This window comes from Acomys russatus, chromosome 16 (genome assembly GCF_903995435.1).
Source record: "Acomys russatus chromosome 16, mAcoRus1.1, whole genome shotgun sequence".
NCBI classification, from domain to species: domain Eukaryota; kingdom Metazoa; phylum Chordata; class Mammalia; order Rodentia; family Muridae; genus Acomys; species Acomys russatus.
The window spans coordinates 43983517-44006087 of record NC_067152.1 but is presented as its reverse complement, the minus strand read 5'-3'; the positions used below and the strand labels follow the sequence as shown (position 1 = coordinate 44006087).

At 50.8% G+C, this 22571-nt stretch overlaps 1 protein-coding gene across 1 annotated transcript in view; it reads left to right on the top strand.

Annotated features, from left to right (window-relative positions):
- The first annotated feature begins 324 nt into the window (after positions 1-324).
- Positions 325-22571, top strand: part of Usp36 (ubiquitin specific peptidase 36) — a 28552-nt gene continuing 6305 nt past the window's right edge. The window contains exons 1-14 of the mRNA XM_051159150.1: positions 325-561; positions 2373-2634; positions 3171-3392; positions 7716-7826; positions 8306-8408; positions 11971-12038; positions 12519-12589; positions 13208-13290; positions 14205-14316; positions 16052-16192; positions 16764-16864; positions 17468-17606; positions 19119-19787; positions 20419-20549. Coding sequence (XP_051015107.1) covers positions 2382-2634; positions 3171-3392; positions 7716-7826; positions 8306-8408; positions 11971-12038; positions 12519-12589; positions 13208-13290; positions 14205-14316; positions 16052-16192; positions 16764-16864; positions 17468-17606; positions 19119-19787; positions 20419-20549 — 2204 coding nt within the window. The 5' untranslated portion in view covers positions 325-561; positions 2373-2381. The remainder of the gene's footprint in view (positions 562-2372; positions 2635-3170; positions 3393-7715; positions 7827-8305; positions 8409-11970; positions 12039-12518; positions 12590-13207; positions 13291-14204; positions 14317-16051; positions 16193-16763; positions 16865-17467; positions 17607-19118; positions 19788-20418; positions 20550-22571) is intronic.

The following is a 22571-nucleotide window of genomic DNA, read 5'->3' as shown; positions in this document are numbered from 1 at the left end:
GATTATTCTTACTGCCTCATATCTTTGGACATGATTTTTCAAGAGTTGCCCCATGGGCGTGAGGAGCGTGACGCAGAGCAGAGGGCAATGTGTTCATGTCATAAATTCAGTGTCTGTTAGCACAGTTGTCCTCCGGGCTCTCTGTGAATTCAGCATAGAAGTCCTTTTGTTTTATCTTGCTTTATTTTAGACAGTCTTGCTTTGTAGCCCAGGCTGGCCTTGAATGCTTTATCCTCCTGCCTCAGCTTCTTGTTGGGGTTGCAGGAATGCATCTCTGTGCCTGTGTCCTTTAACCTCTCTGACGCCATTTTCCTGGTAGAAGGGCACAGTTCACACAAAAAGGCGACTAAAAAGACATCTGGAGAAGCCAGCCATAGGTGACAGTCTGATGCTCCTCTCCAGGTGCTGGTACCTTTCCTGGACTCTACATTTGGCAGTGTTGGTGACAGAGCAGGCTGAAGCCCAGGACAACACCTGCCAGGGCAGTTCCATCTCTCGCTTGAGAACCTGGTTTCCTTCCCTGCTGCAGAGAGAAGCAGCTGCCAGGCCCAGGCACCCCAGGTAAGTCCTGGAGCGTTTTCCTTGCCCCTTCATTTCTTCCAGCGACCAGAACCTGGCAGTGAGCGAAAATCTTGCTGAGTTCCTATCACAGAAGGCTTTCTGATTCTTATGTCAGAGGACTGGTGTGTGGGTGTGTGGGTGTGATAGAAAAGCTTTAGCGTGTGCCTGTGTAGCTGATTCTTGGATAGTCAGGGTAGTGGGTATCATTTGTGTGCTGTGAGTGAGCAGTAACTGTGTCTTAAATAGTTAATGGTAGTCAGTGGGTTGAGAGTTAGGCGGCGGCAGGATGGGGGTGCAGGTGCAGCAGTCAGTGATGGGGGGGGGTCCTCTTTATTGTGGCTTCTGTGCCTCTGTTGAGAACTACTATGTATCAGCCACCCTGACTAATCAATTGCTATAATCACCTTCCCAGTTATTTTGGTCTCTATTTTATAGTCCAAGCTAGGGGCTGTGTACAAATAAAATAACTTTGTCCCTGTAGTTGTGGCTAAAGGGAACAGAACACACAGATATGCCACTCTTGGAACCTGTATCCCTGCTGCCCACCAGCTTTTCTTCTCAAGCTCTTCCATCAGGTTTAGCTAGGTGTGTGTGTGTGTGTGTGTGTGTGTGTGTGTGTGTGTGTGTGTGTGTGTTTGAGACATGGTCATACTCTGTAGCTCAGGCTCTCAAGTGCTGAGAGTAAGCCAGCATTGAGCAGCCATGCCCACCTGAGAAAGATAATCTGTGTATGCATTGCCTAGTATAAACAGGCAAATACAAGGTCAGAGTTCACAGCAGCCACATGAGAAAAATAAAAAGGTAAAATAGATTTTTATAATATACTTTATTTGAAGCAATAGGTAAGATATTGGTATTTCAATATGTGCCAAGGAAGAAGCAGTGATGCTTTGTGTTGTTTTCTTAAAATAGCTATGGAAACCTGCTGATGACTCTTCTTCATAGCTCTCTGCCTGCACAGGCAGGCGTGTTCCACACGCTCAGTAGTGAATGTAGCCCCTGGCCTTGGTAGGGGAGCACAGAGAGGCCTGTATAGATGTCTGGCCGTCTGCCTGACATGCTGACTCTGTGTGTGTGCGTGCGCACGCGCGTGTGTGTATGTGTGGGGTGGTAGTGGTGTTTGTTTTTAAGAGAGGGTCTCATTATGCAGCCCTAGCTTGCCCAGAACTCTGCTAAGCAGTGTGGCCTCCCCTCGCCGAGATCCACCTGGCACTGCCTCCCAAGTCTGGGATTAAAGGTGTGTGGACTATTACTAGACAAGATGTCTTTAATTTGTAATTATACATATGTATGTTCATGTACACGTGCGTGCAAGTGCCTGTGCATTCTAGAAGAGGGTATTGGATCCCCGTAACTGGCTATAAGTGGTTGTGAGTGTCTGGCATGAGAGCTGGGTCCTCTGTAAGTGCAGTGTGTGCACTGACCGTCTCCCACCCTTGTCTCCAACTCATTCTTCATATTTGTGTGTAACCCGAGTAGCCATCCACTATTTTTTAAATAGTTGCAGGAAATAATGCTGATTGCCACACTCAGAGTTGCTTGCTGTGCATTTAGCTGCCCCTGTGCAGTTTTGGGTAGCTGTTCTGATGGCTGCTGTGCACAGGGAGCAAGCAGGAGTCATGTGTTTGTTCCAGGATGTAGCTGTTCATGGCTGTGTGTGTGTGTGTACGCGCGCTGTCGTGTGCACACACACAAGCTTGCTTGCACACACATGTGTGTTTGTTTTTAAGAGTGGGTCTCACTATGCAGCTGGCTCAGCACTGTGAAGCAGGTGGCCTCCCCTCGCTGAGACCCACCTCCCCACCCCGCAGGAATGCGCCATGCCCATAGTGGACAAGCTGAAGGAGGCCCTCAAGCCTGGCCGCAGGGACTCAGCAGAGGATGGGGACCTGGGCAGGCTGCTGGCCGCCTCGGCCAAGAAGGTCCTTCTGCAGAGGATTGAGTTTGAACCAGCCAGCAAGAGCTTCTCCTACCAGTTAGAGTCCTTGAAAAGCAAATATGTGCTGCTGAACTCGAGGACTGAGGGAGCCAGCCGCCACAAGAGTGGAGATGAGCTACAGGCCAGGAAACCAGGTACTAGCATCTGTGTGTTAACCAAGCATAGAGCTCTGCGTTGGCAGTAGGAGTCACGTCTGTGTACTTGAATGTGACCCCATCTTTAATGAGGCCAGAAAGTAGGTCCTGGGGCTGGCACATGGCTTAGGCGATGAAAGCATTAGCTATGAGAGCCTGACTACCCAGAGTCTACAACTTGAACCCACATAAATGGCTAGATTTGGGTGCTACAGTGTACCTGTAACCCCAGCACACCTATAGCGAGGTGGGAGGAGGAGACGGGTGGACACCGGGAAGCTCGTGGACAGCTAGCCTGGAGTGTGCACCTGCAGGAGAACAGCATCACCTCCCACTCGTGTATGCATACATATAATTGAGGGGGGAAGAAGTGGCAATTGAAAATAGAGAAATAGGTGGGTTGCTTGGCATGCAGTGGTGCAGAGCTGGGGCCCACTTCTACTCATCCACGGGGGTCTTGAACTGTGGACTAAGCAGTCTGGAAGGTCCCCAGGAAGGCCAGTCTCCTTTAATTCTCTCATTTCTTTTCCTTCTAGGCACTGAGCGCGTGTCTGGAAGTGGGGGTGATGGAGTCCCTGCCCCACAGAAAGTGCTCTTCCCGATGGAGCGACTGTCTCTGAGGTGGGAGCGGGTTTTCCGTGTTGGCGCAGGGCTGCACAACCTGGGTAACACCTGCTTCCTGAACTCCACCATTCAGTGCTTGACCTACACGCCACCACTGGCCAACTACTTGCTCTCCAAGGAGCACGCGCGGAGCTGTGAGTGGGGCTCGTGGTGGGCGCCTTGCTGTGAGACAGCAGAACCAGATGATCCGCTGGCTCTAACGCCAGCTGGATAAGCCCCGATGCTTGAGGGGCCATCACTCTGTCTTACGATATTGAAAGTGACGTTAATGGAATTCCGGGGGAATTTCGCCTGCTATAGGATGGGCCAGTCACGGGTCTCAGGTAGGGTCATGCTTTCTAGAGAAGGTTTTTGAAAGATACCTCTACGCTGTGTCTCTGTACAGCTATCTTGCGTGTGCACTGAATGAGGATGTTTTAGACACACTGTAAAACATGCTCCAAAGTAGACAATAAGGTTGGGTGGAAGAGCCGGAGCAGTGGCTTAGCAGTCCATTTGTTGCTCTTACTGAGGACCTAGGCTTGATTCCTAGCGTCTACACGCTGATTCTGTTCTTGGGGATCTGACGCTCTCGTCCGTCCTCTTTGTGTGCCAGACATGCATGTGCTGCCCCTGTATGCACGAAGACAAATGCTTCTCATATAAATCTCTGAGGAAATTGGCATGGAGAGATGGCCCAGTGCCTGAGCATGTACTGTTTGTTCTTCCAGAGGACTTGAGTTCAGTTCCTAGTACCCACACTAAGTGCCTTACAACCACTATAACGCCATCCTTTCCTGGCCTCTATGGGCATGTGTATTCATGGGCACATACCCACCCACATACATGCCACACACACACCACACATACACATGGTTAAAGTAAGGGGTTGGAGAGTTGCCTCAGTGAAGAGCACTGGCTGCTCTGCCAGAGGACTGGGTTTGGTTCCCAGCCCCACATGATGGCTCACAACCATCTATAACTCCAGTTCCAGGGGACCCGACACCCTCCTCTGGTGCTGCACACACTTGGTGCAGGGACACGCAAAAAAACAAAACAAAACCAAACCCCACCTATGCCCATAAAAGAAAACCTTAAATAAGAAGAAATAAAATTAGTAAAAATAATAAATGTTTAAAAATTGAGTGAAATGAAGTATAATATCAAAAACTAAATGAAACAGCACCTGTGAATAATGTTTAGTAATAATGAATGCGGCCCAGGGGTTGGGAGATAGTTCAGTTGGGAATGCGCTTGTGCATCGCTCGGGAGGCAGAGGCAGGCCCCTCGCTGGGGCTCAGTGAGAGACCCTGTGTCAGCATCATGTGCACAGCACACACTCGGAGCCAGCTCACGGTACTCCTTCAGCCACAGTTCTAGTGAGCAGGGGAAAAACCACTCAGCTTACACTGCAGGGTTCCTCAACCTGGGAAGGTCAACGTGAGAAAGAAAGTCATATCCCAGCTTACTGATGAGCTGCTCTAAACTTGTTTGCTAAAACCCAAGCATCTTGGCAGCTGTAGAAATCATTTGGAGAAACATAGGTTCATCCAGAGAGTGCAGGCGTTCTGTAGGAAGGCCCCGCCTGTCTGTGTCCCAATTCCGCTTCTAAACAGCGGTGCCTTTAGCTTTCTTCTGCCTCCTGTGCCTGCTCTGCAGAATAATACTGTCTTCCATACAGATTTATAAGGATGAAACGAATCCTGTCAAGGGCTTGGTGTTACATCACTTGGCACAGGAGTGTGCTGTGAGAAATTGCTATCTAGGTAGTTACTGTATTAGGGGGTGAAAGGGTCACCTGAAAAAGAGGCCTCCCTGAAAAACAAAACTCAGAGTGCTAAGAGAGCCTTTCCCTCTGCTAAAGCCCAGAAGACAGGCCAGCATCCTAGAAGGTGACCTTGAAGTGTGTGCTGTGAACTGACCCCTTACCACCTCTGTAAGACTGGGAGGCCAGGAGAGACAGCGTTCCTGTGCTCTCGCGACCGAATTCTAGCCAGGAATGGCAGCACATCCCTTCGTTCCCAGCTCTTGGGAGCAGAGGCAGATCTCTGTGATTCCAGCCAGCAAGGGCCTCATAGTAAAAGTCTGTCTCAAAAAAAGAAAGCAGTAATCCTGCAGAGGTCACTAAACCCTCATACATGGACATAAGGTTATTATTTGTTTTTGTTTTTCAAGACAGGGTTTTCCTGTGTAGCCTTGGTTGTCCTGGACTCTCTTTGGAGACCAGGCTGGCCTCAAACTCACAGAGATCTGCCTGCTCCTGCCTCCTGAGTGCTGGAATTAAAGGCGTGCGCCACCACACCCAGCTTAGATAAGGTTTTTTAAGGAAAATTTTTATCTAGCAAAAACATCGACCCCAAGAGCCCGTCCTCAGCTGGAACTTAACAAGCCTCATATAAGGTGTTCAGTGGTTAGAGCACAGATGGCTCTTGCAGAGGACCTGGCAATCCCCGGCTCCCACGGTGCCTCACAGCCATCTATAACTCCAGTCCCAGGGTGTCTGATATCTTCTTCTGACATCCGAGGACAGCAGGCACACATGTAGACATACATGTAGGCCAAATACCCATTACACATAAAATGAAAGTAAATAAAATCTTAAGCAAACAGTATACGTATGTATAGTTCAGCTTCTGTTGACTCTTACTGACATCATGTCCAGTGGGAAAGAGAGTCCCAGAGAAAAACGCACAGAGGGTGTTTGTGCACATGCGTGCGTGTGTGTGCACATGCGTGCGTGTGTGTGCACATGCGTGAGCAGACACAAGCAGAGGATCAGAGGAGTGCGTTGACCGTCCATCACTCACTGCCCTAGTTTTTGAGGCAGGATCTCTGAGCTAGGTTGGCTGGTTAGCAAGCTCATGGGATCAGTCCGCATGTCTCAGTGCCCGCCCGTAACGTTGGCACTGTAGGCATAGGATACGCCAGCATGAGTGCGGGGCGTGAAGCCAGGGCCTCTTGCTTTCATAGCAAGCACTCTTATCCAGCCCATAAATAATGACACTAGAGAAAATTTTTTAAATGAGTCATGGGGAGGGAGGTGGTTAAACAGGAGTCAGACCAGGCTGGACCAGAGGCCAGTGGGTGGGCAATAGGAGCAGTGTTAGCGTGGGTTGGGGTTGTGTGGTGAGTTCGGGGCACTCTGTTCCTCAGAAGGCATATGCAGCGCAAGTGCTGCTGAAACATTGAGAACTGAGAAGGGCTGGAGGCGCTGGGAGAGCTGTCTTGACCTCATGGTCTTGGCAGTAAGATCCTCCTACCCAAGCTTCTTTCTTGTCCATTCTTTGCCTGTAGAGACCTCTTCCATTTTTTATTGCTCTGTGAGAATCTTTTTGTTTGTTTTTTTTTGAGACAGGGTTTCTCTGTGTAACCCTGGCTGCCCTGGAACTTGCTCTGTAGACCAGGCTGGCCTCAAACTCAGAGAGCTCTGCCTGCCTCTGCCTCCTGAGTGCTGGGATTTAAGGCGTGCCCCACCACTGCCCAGCCTCCATGGGAATCTTTTTTGAGCCACTTGTCAACTTTGTGGATTGGTTTAGTTAAATAATGTCATAACTGAATCCTGCTTACCTGGCACAGGTTAGCTGCAGTGTGGAGTGACAGCTATGGCCTGTGTCTTCTGGGTGGGACACCCGTTCTGTGAGCAGCCCTGTCCACCCAGCTCAGTGTTGCTATGGGGTGCTAATGCACCGTCTCTGCTGCTCAGAGGAGAAAGCACTGGGCTGCATTGTGTTTTGCGACAAGATTGGCTTGAAACATCATGTACAGAGACGGTGTCACAGAACCGAAGGGACACCTGCCAAGGTACTGGCCCCTGGCCTGTGCCAGCTAGCCAGGATTCAGAGTTATAACGCCACTTTGACTCAGTCAGTCCTCACAAAGTTGACAAGTTCCTTTGGTCCAGGAATCTATCTTCTAGGTGTAACCTTCAGTGCACAAGGGGGCAGGTGACAGGTCCATTCGCTGCAGTGGTCTGTTAGGCTGGGTACCATTAGCAGACCTGTCTGTCCTTATGGAACGTTCCAGCTGTAGGGCTAGGGAGAGAGCTGTATGGGCAGCATGGATGTTAGGAAAGCAAATTGCGGGTGTGTGGCATAGCCAGCATGCCTTGCTGAGCCTGTAACCGCAGCTGTGATGGTGTCCCTCTCTGTGAGCACACAGGTGCATCAGCCATGCCTACAGTGTCAGTGTGTGGCTTTACCGACTACCCAAAGCCAGGCGGAGCGAGTCGGCTCTTACTCTTTCTACATCTCTATTTAAAATAGTAACATTTTAAAGGTGGGAACGGCCTAGTGTCTAGTGACACTACATTCGTGTAGAGCAGGAGGCAGGCGCGGTGACTAGCTAGTTCCTAAGCTGCTGTTGCGCTTCTCTAGGCGGTCACACATGCTCTGTGTTGCTTTTGCCCTGCACTTGGAGTGGGGGTGTCACTGTGAACTCTGGAAATTATTTGCCCTGAAGTTGTGTCTTACCCACTGTAGGTCACCAAGGAAGCTTCTGCATGCTGTGTGTCATGCAGAACCACATGGTCCAGGCCTTCGCCAACAGCGGCAATGCTATCAAGCCTGTCTCCTTCATCAGAGACCTGAAAAGTAAGAATGGGTGTTTGGCTGGGTGTCTGCCAAGTGCTAGCCTGCAACTGGAGGAAGCAGGGGAGATGCCATGAAGGAAATCTCAGGATCCTCATGTGTGGAAGGTCCCACACAAGGTGTGGTGGTGCGGACACCCGGGCTCGTGCCTCACTGAAGGGAGGCTTTCTGCTGGGCGCCACTTGGAAGAATAGTTGGGTTTTAGCCAGGTGGAGGGCTGTGTTTGAAATGAAGACAGGAAGGTGAGCATGAGAGCTGGGCAGGGTGGGCTGTGTGAGTGGGTTGAAGGGCATCAGAGGGGCCGGCTGCTGGGTGCTGTGGAGACACTACCATCTAGTTGCTTGGCAAAAAGGTTGAGCCTGTTTGTGGAGCCAGTGTAGCTGGAGCACTATGGCATGGTGTGCTGGCTCTTGGCAGAGTGGCCTGCAGCAGTTGACTCCACGCAGCCGTCACCCTTCTGTACCGTCTCCTTCTTCCTTCAGAGATTGCCCGGCACTTCCGATTTGGGAACCAAGAGGATGCACACGAGTTCCTGCGGTACACCATCGATGCCATGCAAAAGGCCTGCCTGAACGGCTACGCCAGGTATGTGCCTAAACTCCCCACACGCCTTCCTTGTCCGAAGACAGCTTTATGTTGGGGGCAGCACAGCACATTCTTGTGACCACACAGTGCCTCTGTCTAGGCTGTCCTCTGAAAACGTGTCGTGTTGGCATCCAGGCACCTGACCCCTGGTGCCCGTAGCCTGGGCCACTTAGCTTTGTTTTAGAAGCCAGGGTTAGAAGAAGGGCTCTAGAGACTTTCTGTAAAAGTTTATCTGAGCCGGGCGTGGTGGCTCACGCCTTTAATCCCAGCACTCGGGAGGCAGAGGCAGGTGGATCTCTGTGAGTTCAATGCCAGCCTGGTCTACAAAGTGAGTCCAGGACAGCCAAGGCTACACAGAGAAACCCTGTCTTGGAAAACCAAAAAGAAAAAAAATTTATCTGTGAGAGAGATGGCTCAGCAGTTAGAGCACTGACTACTTTTCCAGAGGACCTGGGTTCAATTTTTAGCACCCACAAGACAGCTCACAATTGTCTATAACTCCAAGATCTGGCATCCTCACACAGACTTACATGTATGCAAAAAACCAATGCACATAAAATAAAAATTGAAAACAAAAAAGCCGTGTGTGGTGGCACATGCCTTTAATCCCAGCGCTTGGGAGGCAGAGGCATGAGAATCACTGTGAGTTCAAGGCCATCTGGTCTACAAAGTGAGTTCTGGGACAGCCAAGGCTTTTTTGTTGTTGTTTTTTTGTTGTGTTTTTTTGTTTTTTGAGACAGTCTCTCTCTGTGTTAGCCTTGGCTGTCCTGGACTCAGAAGGGTGACGGCTGCGTGGAGTCAACTGCTGGAGGCCACTTTGCCAAGAGCCAGCATACCAGGCCATAGTGCTCCACAAACAGTAGGCTCAACCTTTTTGCCAAGCAACTAGATGGTAGTGTCTCCACAGCACACAGCAGCCGGCCCCTCCGATGTCCTGTGTAGACCAGGCTGGCCTCGAACTGCCTCTGCTGGGATTAAAGGCATGCACCACCATGCCCATCAAGAAACTCTGGCTTTTAAAAAACAAAGAAAAGTTGATCTGTGGCTGTGAACTCATGCAGCCTGTCTAAAGTCACGGCATTACTTCAAAATGGAGAAGAAAGGTGGGGCTCACACTTCTGTGAAAATACAAAAGCATTGAGGAAGGCATGGGTATGAGAGGTTGTAATTCTGTAAGATTTTATTCTTTGGTGCTAGTTGCTTTTTTTCTCTTTTTGCTGTTTCAGTCAGAATCTAGCTGTGTTGTGTGGCCTAGGTTGGCCTTGAGCTCTTGGCCTACTGCCTCGGTGCCCTAGAGCAGGATTCCAGCGTGCAGCCCTGCACTGCACTGATTTCTCATACTGGAGCGTGGGAACGCTGTCGCTGTAGGCGGTTATTCCTGCAGCAGGTGCTCTGTGCATGGGCAGAGGATTGGTCACAGAAGGTGGCATCAGCCTAACACTACTTAGGTGGCTTTGCAATGACATTGTCCTTCTGGAACCTGGAAGGTGATGAGGTTGCTGGAGGTGGCTTTCACCCTGCTACATTCTGTTTGCTTTGGTCTCCAGGGTGCAGTTCTGTGTTGTTGACTCTTCTTTGCAGGGTCTCTAGTTAGTTCTTTCACTCAGCTCTAACCTTTTTACCACAGTTTTTGTGTCTGGTTGGCTTTCTGTCTGTAGGCCCAGTCAAGCTTTCCTTGGATCTGTTCTCTCACTGCAGTCTCCATCTTAGAAGGGTGGCTCTTTTTTATTATCACCACCACCATCATCATCATCATCTTCATCATCATCATCTTCATCATCATTTATTGACACAGAGTAATGGGTAGCCAAAGCTAGCCTTGAATTGAACTCTTGAACTCTTTGTCTCTGCCACCCAAGTTCTGGGGGTCCCATGCCCACCTCCAGCTCCCTTGGGTGTTTTTTCCCCCCCTTTAGATTTATTTTATCATTTTTATGCATGGGGATGGGGAGTCCCGTGGAGGCTGTCAGAGTGTCAGATTCTCTGGAACTGGAGTTCCAGGCAGTGTGAGCCACATGACATGTGTGCTGGGAACTGAACCAGGGTCCTCTGCAAGAGCAGCCAAGCTCCTCTAACCACTGAGCTACCCCTCTCTACACCAAAATGAGACCCATGGCTTCTCTTCCTTTGTTGTTAGTGTATGTTTCTTTACTTGACGTTTTCTGTTCAGGATGAATTTGGACTTGGCTGTCATTCTTTCCTTCTGTTCAGTGCTGGCACCTGGGGTGGTCTCGCCTGTGGCGCTCTGCCTTGTCTCCCTGTTTGCGCCTGGGCTACATTGAGCTGCCCACCGTTCTGTACTCTCCACCCGTGCCTGCAGTGTCAGGTCCCCTCTGGCATTGATGGCTTCTTCTGCAGTGGCGTGTATGTCACTGCTTGTGGTTTTAAGTTGGGGGGAGGTGCTGCGTGTTCCCTTTTTACCCTTCCACACCTAATGTTTTGACGCCTGTCTGTCCTTTTGCCTTCTTCCCATGTTTCTGGAGTCTGCCCTAACTGCCCTTGCCTCCTTCAGTTCTCACAGCCCCTGTCGCTGGGCTGCTGGGAGCTGTGTCTGAGGCCCTGTCCCAGCCCCCAAGCCCTGACCATGCAGACTGACTGCTCTTGCCTTTCACTGTACTCAGGGTTGTGCCCTGCAAGTTTGGGGAGTTGAAATGTCCCCTCTTTTGGTTAATAGTTGGTTTTGTTTTTGTTTTTGTTTGGTTGGGCTTTTCCCCATTGCCTGCCATTGTACAACAAAACTGAGTTCTCTAAATATTTTGGAATCAGCATCTAAGAAGCTCACAGTAAGCCCTGGCACCATCGCCCGTTCAGAGGGTAGTGAGCTGTGCTGCATAGGGTCAGCATGGTAGCGGCCACAGGAGGTGCCGTGCCGGGTCTCCACATGGAGTGCTGCTCTGTAGCAGCCGCTGAGGATGCAGCACCTGGCCTAGAATAGCGCCTAGAGGGTGTCAGTAACCAGCTAGGAGCCGGCCACACCCTCCACTGCTGTAGTCCTCTAGTGGATACTCCAGGGCCATAACTAGCCCCGGAGGGTGAGTGCAGCAGGGTCAGTCAAGTGGAATGCTGAGCAGAGCACCTGCTGAGCAGGAAGAACTGTGTCTGTTCTAGCAGGGCCATGCCAGTTAGTGTGGCGTTAGCAATGTTGGGGAAGAGGGTAGGGTGGCCCTCCTCCATCCGAAGCTCAGCTGACCTGGCCTTCAGGCGATAGTTAGGTGTTGCTGAACCTGCAGCCTTAGGCTCCACAGCCCACTGGAAGGCATGGAAAGGGCTAGTGTCATGGGGGTGTCAGAGGGGGGGAACGCTGGATGGACTTGCCTCCCATCTACAGAGAAGGGAAAGCAAGGGTACTTTAGGGTGAAGATGCTGGGGTGTTCTGTGGGGTGGTCAGTGTAGTTGCCTGCTCAGGTGGCTGTGAGGAGGCAGCAGCTGCCATGGGGGTGGGGACAGGTTAGGCAGAGGCTCTGTAAGGCACTCAGGACACTGCTGGGCCTAGATGGGGATGTTGGCTGTGCGTAGCGTCCTGTGCTGTGCCATCCTTTCCATGGCTGTGGCTTCCTTTCAGGTTAGACCGGCAGACACAGGCTACTACCCTGGTGCATCAGATCTTCGGAGGCTATCTCAGATCCCGGGGTAAGCAGGAGACGTGATCTCCACCCTGCCTAAGCAGACCTGCACATTGAGCCAGGAAGTCCTCAGCATTCTCAGATACACAGGCCCTAGCCGTGAGAACTTGAGCGCATGGCGGGAGCTGGTGGTCACAGGCCTTGTCTTTCTGCCTGGCCTCCCTGGCCAGCTGTGCAGGACTGTCACCTGAGGGGGCGGGAGAAGCACAGTGTGTGAAATGATGATGGAGCTCTTCCTTAGAGCTCCTTGGCCCTTGGGATGAGGCCTGCGTTCTCCTGCTGAGGAAGGCTTTCCCTGTGGCAGTGTCCAGTCAGGCAGGCCAGGTCTGATAACACAACATGACATGACCGTTATCTGTCTCCAGTTGATGGGCCAGTCATCTTTGGTGAGAGCAGAGTTGAATGTTCTAGACTTGTGGTTCTAGGTCCTGGACCTGGGTGGTGCCCTCATGGGTCACAGTAGCCCCCTGCTCTGTTCTGTTGGCAGTGAAGTGCTCTGTGTGCAAGAGCGTCTCGGACACATATGATCCCTACTTGGACATAGCACTGGAGATTCGGGTATGCCTGGGTGTATCTGTGCTCCTGTGGGTGGCAAGAGAGGGAGGCCACTGGGTCATAGGGAACGTGTGAGTCAGAATGGACGTGGAAGGGCTGCTCAGCTCTCCTGCAGCCTGCTTGCTGCATCGCTGCCTGCTGACATGACAGAGAAACCAGCATTTGCATCTGTCTGGCTTCGGTCCTATGCAGATTCCTTTTAGTTAAAAAAAGTAAAACTGAGTTTCATTTTCAATGCACCAACAGTGACAGTGCCTCACCCTGGGGCTTGGAGAGGATGTCGCAGGCAGGGGCGGCGCGGGGAGGAGGCTTAGAGCAGCTCCTGTCATTCTCCTAGGTTGTCAGCTTGCCCTTGCCTTTGCTGGGACCTTGAGTTTCTGAGCTAACCCAGCTGTCCTCACAGTGAAGGTGCCTGACTCATGGCAAGGACCTCACATGGCTGTCACCTGTCCCCTCTAGAGAAGGCTACTGTCTGCTCCCTGCTCCTCGGTGGGCTGGGGCTGGGTTAGCAGGCCAAGTGTCGTCTTATGTGCTGCCTCAGCCTAAGAAGACCTTAAATCCCGGCTCCTCAGGTCAGGCTCACTCTGCTGCTGCTGCTCACTCCGTACTTTTCCTCCTCAGCAAGCGGCAAACATCGTGCGCGCCCTGGAACTCTTTGTGAAACCAGATGTCCTCAGTGGAGAGAATGCCTATATGTGTGCTAAGTAAGTGTCGTCTGCTGGCAACACAGTGGCCTCCCTCAGGAGGACCCCTGCTCACATTTCCCCCAGCACCTGCCCTTGTGACGAGGGCTCCAAATGTTGAACAACTGTTGTTTACCTTGTGGTCTGGGGTGGAGACTTAGTCAGACAGACAAGGGTCTGATCTGACTCGTAGAACCTGTCAGAGGACACAGTGAGCACCCTTTCCACTGCTGTCTTATCATTGCAAATGAGACCTGTCTGTCTTCAGCTCCTGCTTCTAGGGGTCAGGTCATCTTTCTGTCTCAGCACACAGTTGTCCTTTTGAGGCACATGCTGGCGTGGACGTCATTTTAAAGCTGCGCTACAAGAGTCCCGCCACTCTGCTTTTCAGAGTTCTCCTGTCACGGTACTGTTGGGTTTGGGTTTTTTTGGGTTTGGTTTTTCGATTTCTTTGTGTAGCCTTGGCTGTCCTGGTCTCACTCTGTAAACCAGGATGACCTCGAACTCACAGAGATCCACCTGCCTCTGCCTCCCAGAGTGCTGGATTACAGTTGTGTCCTACCACGAGGACATTGGGCTTTTGCTGTTTTTATCCCTCTTTAAATTTGCTCCCCTGCCTTGGGACGAGGGTGTCTTTTGTCTCAGTTTCCTGCCCATTTCTCATGTGGCTCTGTGTGCTTCTGTTTCCTGTGTGGCCACCTCTTCCCTGTGTTACCCAAAGTCAGTCTTCTGCACCTGTCACTTATGCTCCTGGTTGAGGGAGTGAGTCATTTGCTTTGGGATGATCTCTAGTCTTCGCTTGCTTCAGGTGTTTTCTTTATTTTGGAGCTTGTGGAGTTTGGTTTTAGATGCCCATTGGTGCAGGCTTCTTATTATTAACACTGCAGGACACCACACCGCAGAGTGTACCAATAGCTGTCCATTCGCTCCTGTAGGTGTAAGAAGAAGGTGCCAGCCAGCAAGCGCTTCACCGTCCATAGAACATCCAATGTCCTAACTCTGTCCCTCAAACGCTTTGCCAACTTCAGCGGGGGCAAAATCACCAAGGTGAGTGCACCCCACCTGTTGAGACACTTGACTGCTCATCACAAGGGATTTTGTGTTTTGTTTTGTTTCTTCCCTTTTATTTTATTTATGTGTATGTGTTTTACATGTTTATCTGTGCATCGCTTCTAAACCTGGTGTCCTCAGATCCCCTGCAACTGGAGTTACAGGAGATGCTGGGAATTGGCCCTGGGTCCTCTGCAACAGCAGCCAGTGCTCTTAACTGTTGAGTCATCTCTCCAGCCCCAACTTAGACAAACTTTTTGGTTATTGTTGAGACAGGGTCTCTGTGTAGCCTTGGATGTTCTGGAACTTGCTTTATAGGCCAGACTGGCCTTGAACTCAGAGATCAGCCTACCTCTGCCTCCTGAGTGCTGGGGTTAAAAGTGTATGCCACCATACCCAGCTATACTTCCATTTTTAATTTTCTTGTTTGTGTATCTCTGTGAGTATGGGCCATGTGTTTGCCAGTACCTGTGAAGACCAGAAGAGGCCATTGTCCCCTGATGGGGATGTTTTAGGTGGTTGTGAGTTCTGGGAACTGAACCGCGGGTCTTCTGGTAAAGCAGCAAATACTCTTAACCATCTTTCTAATCCCACATATAATGCATTCTTACTGGTATTCTTCTAGCCTCTGCCTACCTATTCTTGGGATTTACTTTAAGAATAAGTGAGGTGAGGGCTGGAGAGATTACTCAGCAGTTAAGAGCACTGCCTGTTCTTCCAGAGGACCTGGGTTCAATTACCAGCACCTACATGGCAGCTCACAACTATCTGTAGCTGTTCCAGGGAATCTTATACCCTTATACAGACATTGATGCAGGCAATGTGCATAAAAAATGAAAATAAATTATTAAAAAAAGAAGAAGAAGAATCCGGGCAGTGGTAGTGCACTTCTTTAGTCTCAGCACTCGGGAGGCAGAGGCAGATGAGTCTCTGTGAGTTTGAGGCCAGCCTGGTCTGGAGTGAGTTTCAGAATAGCCGGGGCTACTCAGAGCTATCCTGTCTCAAAAAACAGAAAGAAACCATAAAAGAAAAAAAGAGGTGAGGTGAAGATTAAGTGACATAAGTGACCAAAAGCAACCTGGGAGGAAAGGGTTTATTCGCCCTGAGTCATAGGTGCATGCAGGGAAGTTAGGACAGGACTCACGAGGAGGCCAGGGGGTGCTACTCACTAATGGCCTTGCTCCTTGTGCCTTGCTCAGCCTGCTCTCCTAAGACACCTCAGGACCGCCAACCCAAGGCTGGCACCCCCTTGGGCTGAGCCCTGTCACAACAATAATTAACAAAGGGCAGGCTGATGGAGGCAGTTTTTAATTGAGATGCCCTCTTCCCAGGGGCTTCTGTGTCCAGCACAGGATTTTCCTGGCATCTGTTTCACGGAGCCTTGAGTTTTGTTCGTAGAGCCTCTTACACCCTTGGGGGCAGCACCTGTCAAAGCCACAATGGCAGGGTCTTTATCAAAGCTCTTAACAAGCTGGGTCTGGCAACACATGCCTGTACTCCCGGTACCTGGGAGATGGAAATGAAAGGGTTACCTTAAGTTCACAGCCAGCATGGGCTATGGAGTGAGTTTGCAGCCAGCCTGGGCTACTTTGCTGAACAGGGACTCTCTTGGAGTCTCGCCTAGGGCGCATCATGAAGATTGATCAAAGCAAACCTTTTTAAGGGTAGGGGATGTAAACAGAGACTGACCCTAATTCTCCTGAGTGCTATTTGCCTTTCCTTTTTTAAACAGGACGTTGGCTATCCTGAGTTCCTGAACATCCGTCCCTACATGTCACAAAGCAATGGTGACCCTGTCATGTATGGGCTCTATGCTGTCCTGGTGCACTCGGGCTACAGCTGCCACGCTGGGCACTACTACTGCTATGTGAAGGTCAGTGTTGCCCTGGCTGCTGAGCTTAGCTGTGGTTGCATGCAAGCTTGTGCTGCCTCCTGGGGCAAGTGGGCAGTGCTCTAAAATTTAAATGATGCCATTGCACTCTTTTCCCCTGAGAAACAGCAGTGCTCTAAATTTGTGCTTTGTTTGGTCCTTTCCATAAATGGGTAGAAAAGATGTCTTTTACACCATGCTTCTGGGGCCAGCTAAACACCTCACTGAGGTGAAAGTGGTCACCGGCAAGCCTCACCCGCTGAGTTCCTTCCTGGTACACAAGATGGAAGAGCAGAGCTGACTCCTGCAGGTTGTCCTTTGAGCTCCACACTTGCACTGTGGCACATACACACCCCCATCCCCCATAAGTAAATAAATAAATGTAAATTTTTAAAGTTTTTTTTTTTTTAAATGGTCCACTAGTGGGCATGGTAAGCTGTGCCTTGTAACTCCAGTATTCTGGAATTGAGAGTTTGAGCCCAGCTGCAAATACATAATGAGCCTGTGTCAAGTAGAAAAGCGTGGCTTGTGGTCCATCTGCTGACTGCTGTTTCCTATAACATCTCCCTCTCAGGCCAGCAATGGACAGTGGTACCAGATGAATGACTCCCTGGTCCATTCCAGCAATGTCAAGGTGGTTCTGAACCAGCAGGCCTACGTGCTCTTCTACCTGCGGTAAGGAACCTCCACCCTCCTAGAGTTGTCCGTGCCCTAGAGAAACAATGTTCTGCCTGAGCCAGGGGTTGTCTGAAGCCCTTTCCTATCTGTAAGCTGCAAATTTGCTGGAGGGGAAAGACTTGAGCATATGTAAGGAGCTGTCCTCTGGGAAGGACCTCTGCCAGCCTGCAGCAGTGCCTAGGCAGGTGTCACCTAAGGTGTTGCCTTAGTGAGGCCTCTGGCTTTGTGACCAAGCCTTCCTCTGGTGAAGTGACCCGTCTTACATTGAGTGGATGGGCACACACAGCAGGTCTTAGGAAGCCACCAACAGAGATTGCCTGTCCCTAAGGCAGTCTTGTCACTTGGTGCCACCGTGCTGAGTCTGGGTGGTAGATCTTGGCATTCTCTGGCTTGCTTGCTCCTTGGGTGTGCTGAGGGGCTCTGCATCATCACATACAGATGCCCCAGGCTTCCCCAGTGCTCAGGATGCAGCGGCTCAGGGCAGGTCTGAGATGCTCGTGCAGAAACAGGCAGCCCTGGCTTTCTGTTACTCCCAGCTTGTTTGCATTGCATTTTCAGCCTAAGTGGAGAACTCCCCTGACTCCTTTCTTTCCTCTGCAGGATTCCAAGCTCTAAGAAAAGTCCTGAGGGCCCTGTCTCCAGGGTGGGCTCCACTCTTCCTGGCCGTCCCAGTGTCATTCCAGATCCCCCTAAGAAGAGCCCTGGCAATGGGGTCGTTTCCTCCCCGCTGATTGCAAAGGTACTGTGTAAGTGGAAGAGCTGGCCTGGCCACCCTTCCATTGTCTGCTTTAAGCATTTCAGAGTTCCAGGGGTCTCCTCTAGGTGTCTTGCCATATTGGGGGAACTTGTAGGCTTCACTTTTTCTGAGCCTACTTTATTAGGGGTTCTTTAATGTATATACTTCCCTTCCAACCCACCTACCCTAAATGGGAGAAAAAAGAGGTTAATGGGAACAGAAGAAGTAGACCTTGTTGAATTCAGTTCCTGCGAGTGATTCCCCTGGTGTAGTCCGCAGGATTTCAGCAGACCAACAGTTCCACCTAAGTTGCTGCTGGAACCCAGAACAGCAGCAGGAACCTGAAGCCCCGAAGCGTTCTCTGGAGCAGTCTCTCTGGGAGCTTCTCGAAGTGGAGTAATGAACAGCCAAACAATACCAAGACCCAAAAAGCCCCGCCTCTTGGAGTCTCAGAGTCTGTTCTAGGATGTGTTTCAGCTGGCAAAAGCCAAGCCCCCCATGAGGTGGTCCAACTTCTAAGTGGATAAACACTTGCTCTCTCACAGAAACATATGTACATCCACTACCTGTCCCACACTTGGATCAGAACAGAAACGTGTGTACATCCACTACCTGTCCCACACTTGGATCAGAACAGAAACGTGTGTACATCCACTACCTGTCCCACACTTGGATCAGAACAGAAACGTGTGTACATCCACTACAGGAACTTCTAGGCTGGGACACAATACCACCCATCACATTTCTTAAGTTGGTTATCAGCCACCTTAGGAAGGGAAGATGAGGCTGTGGGTGCTCAGGGCTCAGCTGCTGCCCAGGAGTGCTGGACAAGCTCGGCAGGTTGAAGGCAGGAACACTTCCAGGGAGACATGTCGTTAAAGCTGGTGTTGTGGTTTGACCCATGGCCTTGTTTTTCTTTACAGTTTTTGGTGCTAGACACAGATAAAGCTGGGGGTAAAGGATGCAATGTCTGCAGTTTGTGCAAATGATTCAGAATAGAAACCCTATACATGTATATATATATGCACACACACATATACCCACACACACATACAGCAATAAAGTCATCTGTGGACTTCTGGACTCACCCCACCCCACCCCACCCCTGAGAAAGGGCTATACAAAGAAACATTGTCTAGAAAGAATTTTTTAAAGTAAGAAATTTTTTAAATGATCGTGATAGGAACTGGGATAGGTGTTGTTCAGTGGTTGTATGCTGAGCTTGTGAGGGCCTTAGGTTCCAACTCTGCCCGTGTTTGGCATACAAAGACCACACTCACTCCATGGTTACTGTGGAGGGCAGAGACGACCCAAGACTCTGCCGTGGCAGTGCTTGGAAATAGACAGACATATGTTGCAAGTCTTGGTGAGACCCTGCTACTTTGATAGTGGTAACAGTCGTGAAGTGCAGCCTGTTTTGTGTATAAGCCCTGAAGCACCAAGCGTCTTCCCCATTAGCCAGTGCCCGTGGTGGGAGAGCCTGCTTTGATGACTTTGTGTCCTGCTCTTCTTTAGCGACAAGACTCTGTGGTGATGAAAAAGCTGCAGGCCCCTGAGGAGGTTGGAATGCCTGTGGCTAGGAACGGCTCTGTTGCTGGTCAGAAGTTACAGAATGGGTGTGTTCCTGCAAAGGCTCCTGCTGGCTCCCCTTCCCCAAGACTCACCCCAACACCCACACACATGCCCACCATTCTGGACGAGCCTGGAAAGAAGGTGAAGAAGCCAGCCCCTCTGCAGTCCCTCACCGCGTCCCCACCCGCCTCTCAGGGCTCTCCTGGGACCATGGAACCCAGGAGCCCGCGGCCTGGCTCCTGGGCAAGCAGGGACACCATCGTCTCTACCTCACCAAAGCTCCTGGCCAAAGCCATTGTCAATGGGCACAGGCTGAAGGGGGAAGGCAGTGGTGCAGACCTGGAGAAGGGGGCTTCAAGCAGCTCGAGCCCCGAGCACTCGGCCAGCAGTGATGCTGCCAAGGCCCCACAGACGCCAGAGGGCAGAGCTGCACATTTCTGTGACTCTCAGGGAACAAACCGTCCCGCCTCTGGCCATTCCAAAGCGCTGTTGAACGGAGTAGATCCCAGGATGGTGAAGCTGAAGTCCCCTGCCCTGAGCAGTACCACCACTGAGCCCACAAGCCTCATGTCTCCTCCACCAGCCAAAAAACTGGCTCTGTCGGCCAAGAAGGTGGGTCTGTGGGGATCTCCTCTCTGGAAGTGCCCTGGGACTGGAGCTAGGAAGATAGGGTAGGAAACCATGAAGGACAGTGGCCTCTTTTGTGCCTTCAGACCAGGGGCCTATTGGTGTTCCCAGCAATTTGCAAGTTGAGAAAGAGCATTTTAAGGTAGAGAATGTTTTGAGGAGACCCCAGTTATTCAGCACCTCAGGTTGCTGGTGGTCTAGGCTGAGAGGGCTAACCAGTTGTCTATAGACGGAGTGTATAGTTGAGTCACAAAGAGAGTGGGCCACAGGTTGCTCAGAGTGCAAAGAGCAGGAGCCCTGCTGGAGGAGGGGTGCAGGGAGGCCGGGAGGAGCTGCCCACACAGCTCAGGGGTGCAGGGAGGGGTCCAAGGGAACTGTGCAGGGTACTTGTTGAATGCCCTTCCTTTTTCCTTTTTATTTCTAACCAACAACACTCTCTGGTTCTTCTTCTGCCATCCCCTTTCTACCCCCACTCCACCCCCTTTTTTTTATTCTGTCCCTTCATTCATCTTTCTGGGCTCTTTTATTTTTATTTATTCTTTAATTTTATTTTCCCTCTTCACTCACGGAAACCTTTTTTAGACCACCAAGTTTTTATTTATGTCAATAACTGCAGGCCAGCACCCTGAGGAGGGCGACCGGCAATGACATCCGTTCACCTCCCCCCTCAGCATTCTCCGACCTCACCTATCCCATGAAAGCCACCCACCCCGTCGTTGCCTCCACTGGGCCTGTCAGTAAAACCAGGTGAGCGTGGCACAGGCCCCTGGGCACCGATTCCTTTCCTGCTGTGGTTACGTGTGCGTGGCTGGTGAAGAGCCATGGGTCGTCGAGGACAGAGGCCCTTCTTGTCCACCCCTGTCTGGTAAAAGAGCCCCAGCTGGTCAGAGTTGGTTTAGTCTTCCTAGTTGCAAGTCTTGCATTTTGGCCTGCCTGCCGCAGCACCTTGTAACCTGGAGTGCTGTGCACTGTCTGGCTTGTAGCGCCCCAGGAAGTCAGACTCCCTGTAACCCTGGGGACCCCCTGCAGGGACATCTTTTCTGCCAGGGTCATCCCTCAGCCCCTGGGTTCTCGAGTGTTATAGGATTCTTCAGGGCCCTTTAATCTCATCCATGGATGATCCGCCTGCCCCGGGGAGGTGCTAGAACCCATGGTACTGTGTGCCTTAGGAGTGCTGAGTGCTCAGATGGGAAGACTCTGATCCATGATCATCTGGGTCCTCGGGGACCCAAGTGCCGTGGCAGCTGGGATATAAGAGCCAAGAGAAGGCAGGAGTGAGGAAGGCTCTGTGGCTGGCACTGCTCCAAGTCTCCAGAGTCCTGGGAAGGTGAATCTCTGTTGCTGCCCACAGCTAGTATGAGCGTATATCCTGTCTCTAGCATAGCATTGTGGGTTGTCCTTAAATGTTCGGTTCCCCAATGTTGAGCCATTTGGGGGGAGTTCATTTCCTTGTCATGCTTTTCGTCGAGACAGGGTCTTACTTACAGGTTCGGTTGGCCTCCGACTCAGAGATCCTCCTCCCTCTGCCTCCTGAGTACTGGGGTTAAAGCTCTGCACCACCACACTTGGCATAAACTAACTAGTGTGTCTTAATATTTCTTAGATCTGTGTGTATGTGTGTTTTGCCTTCATGTACTCTGTACACCATGTGTGTGTCTGGTGCCCACAGAGGTCAAAAGAAGAGAACTGGAGTTACAGGTGCATGTGAGCCACCATGTGGTGCTGGAAACGGGGCTCATTTTTCCAGCCCCAGTGTAAACGTGGTTTTGGGGTTTTGTTTTGTTTTGCTTCGTGGTTTTTCTGTGTTAACAGCCCTGCCTGTCCTGGAACTTTGTAGATCAGGCTAGCCTTGAACTCAACTCACAAAGCTCCTGGAGTGCTGGGATTAAAGGTGTGCGCCGCTATGCCTGGCTACTTTAAATCTTTTTAAAGCTCTAGCAGACACTGCTTTAGAGTGACACTAGCACAGGTGGTGTGGCTGGTCTGTTCTGGTTTGGACGATGGCAAGGACAGTCTCCATGAACTTGCTAAACCTTCGAGGTGACCACACAGGCACGCTCCTCTTACAGTATTTGCCTCTGTGAGACTTGGTACCCAGTCTGCACCCCCACACCCAAGGATGATGCTTGGCCTGTTTTACTGTTCCTGTGTGTTCAGCCCCCATGAGGACACTGTGGTTCCGGAGAGTAGAAGATAAATCTGGGTGTTGTTTTGTTTTGTGCTGTTTTACTTTTGCTTAGTGACATTCCACCTCTTAACACATTCAAGTTGAAAAATTGAAACATTAGGACATTAGGACTTGGTTGCTTTGTTTTGCTTTTGGTTTTGTTGTTACTGTTTACTTGGTTTTGAAGGAGGGGTTGTTGGTTCTGAAACATGGTCTTGCCTTTGTAGCCCTGGCTGGGTTTGCTCATTGTAGCCCAGGCAGGACTCAGATTTGATGCACATTCAAGGATGACCTTGACCTTCTGACCCTCTAGCCTCTATTTCCTACTTCTGGGGTCACAAGCAAGTGCCACCACACTCATTTCTATGTAGTGCCGGGGATGGACACGGGCTTTGTGCGTGTTAAACATGCTTTAAGACAGGCTGACATGTAGCTCAGGCTGGTCTTCAACTTACTAAGTTAAGGCTGGCCTTGAATGCCTGATTGTCTTGCCTCCACCTCTCAAGCACTAAGATTGCAGGCGTGTGCCACAATGTCTGGATAAAAAACAAAACTAGGATTTATTATACTCAGATCTGTGCTAAGTGTAGCCCAGTGGCACT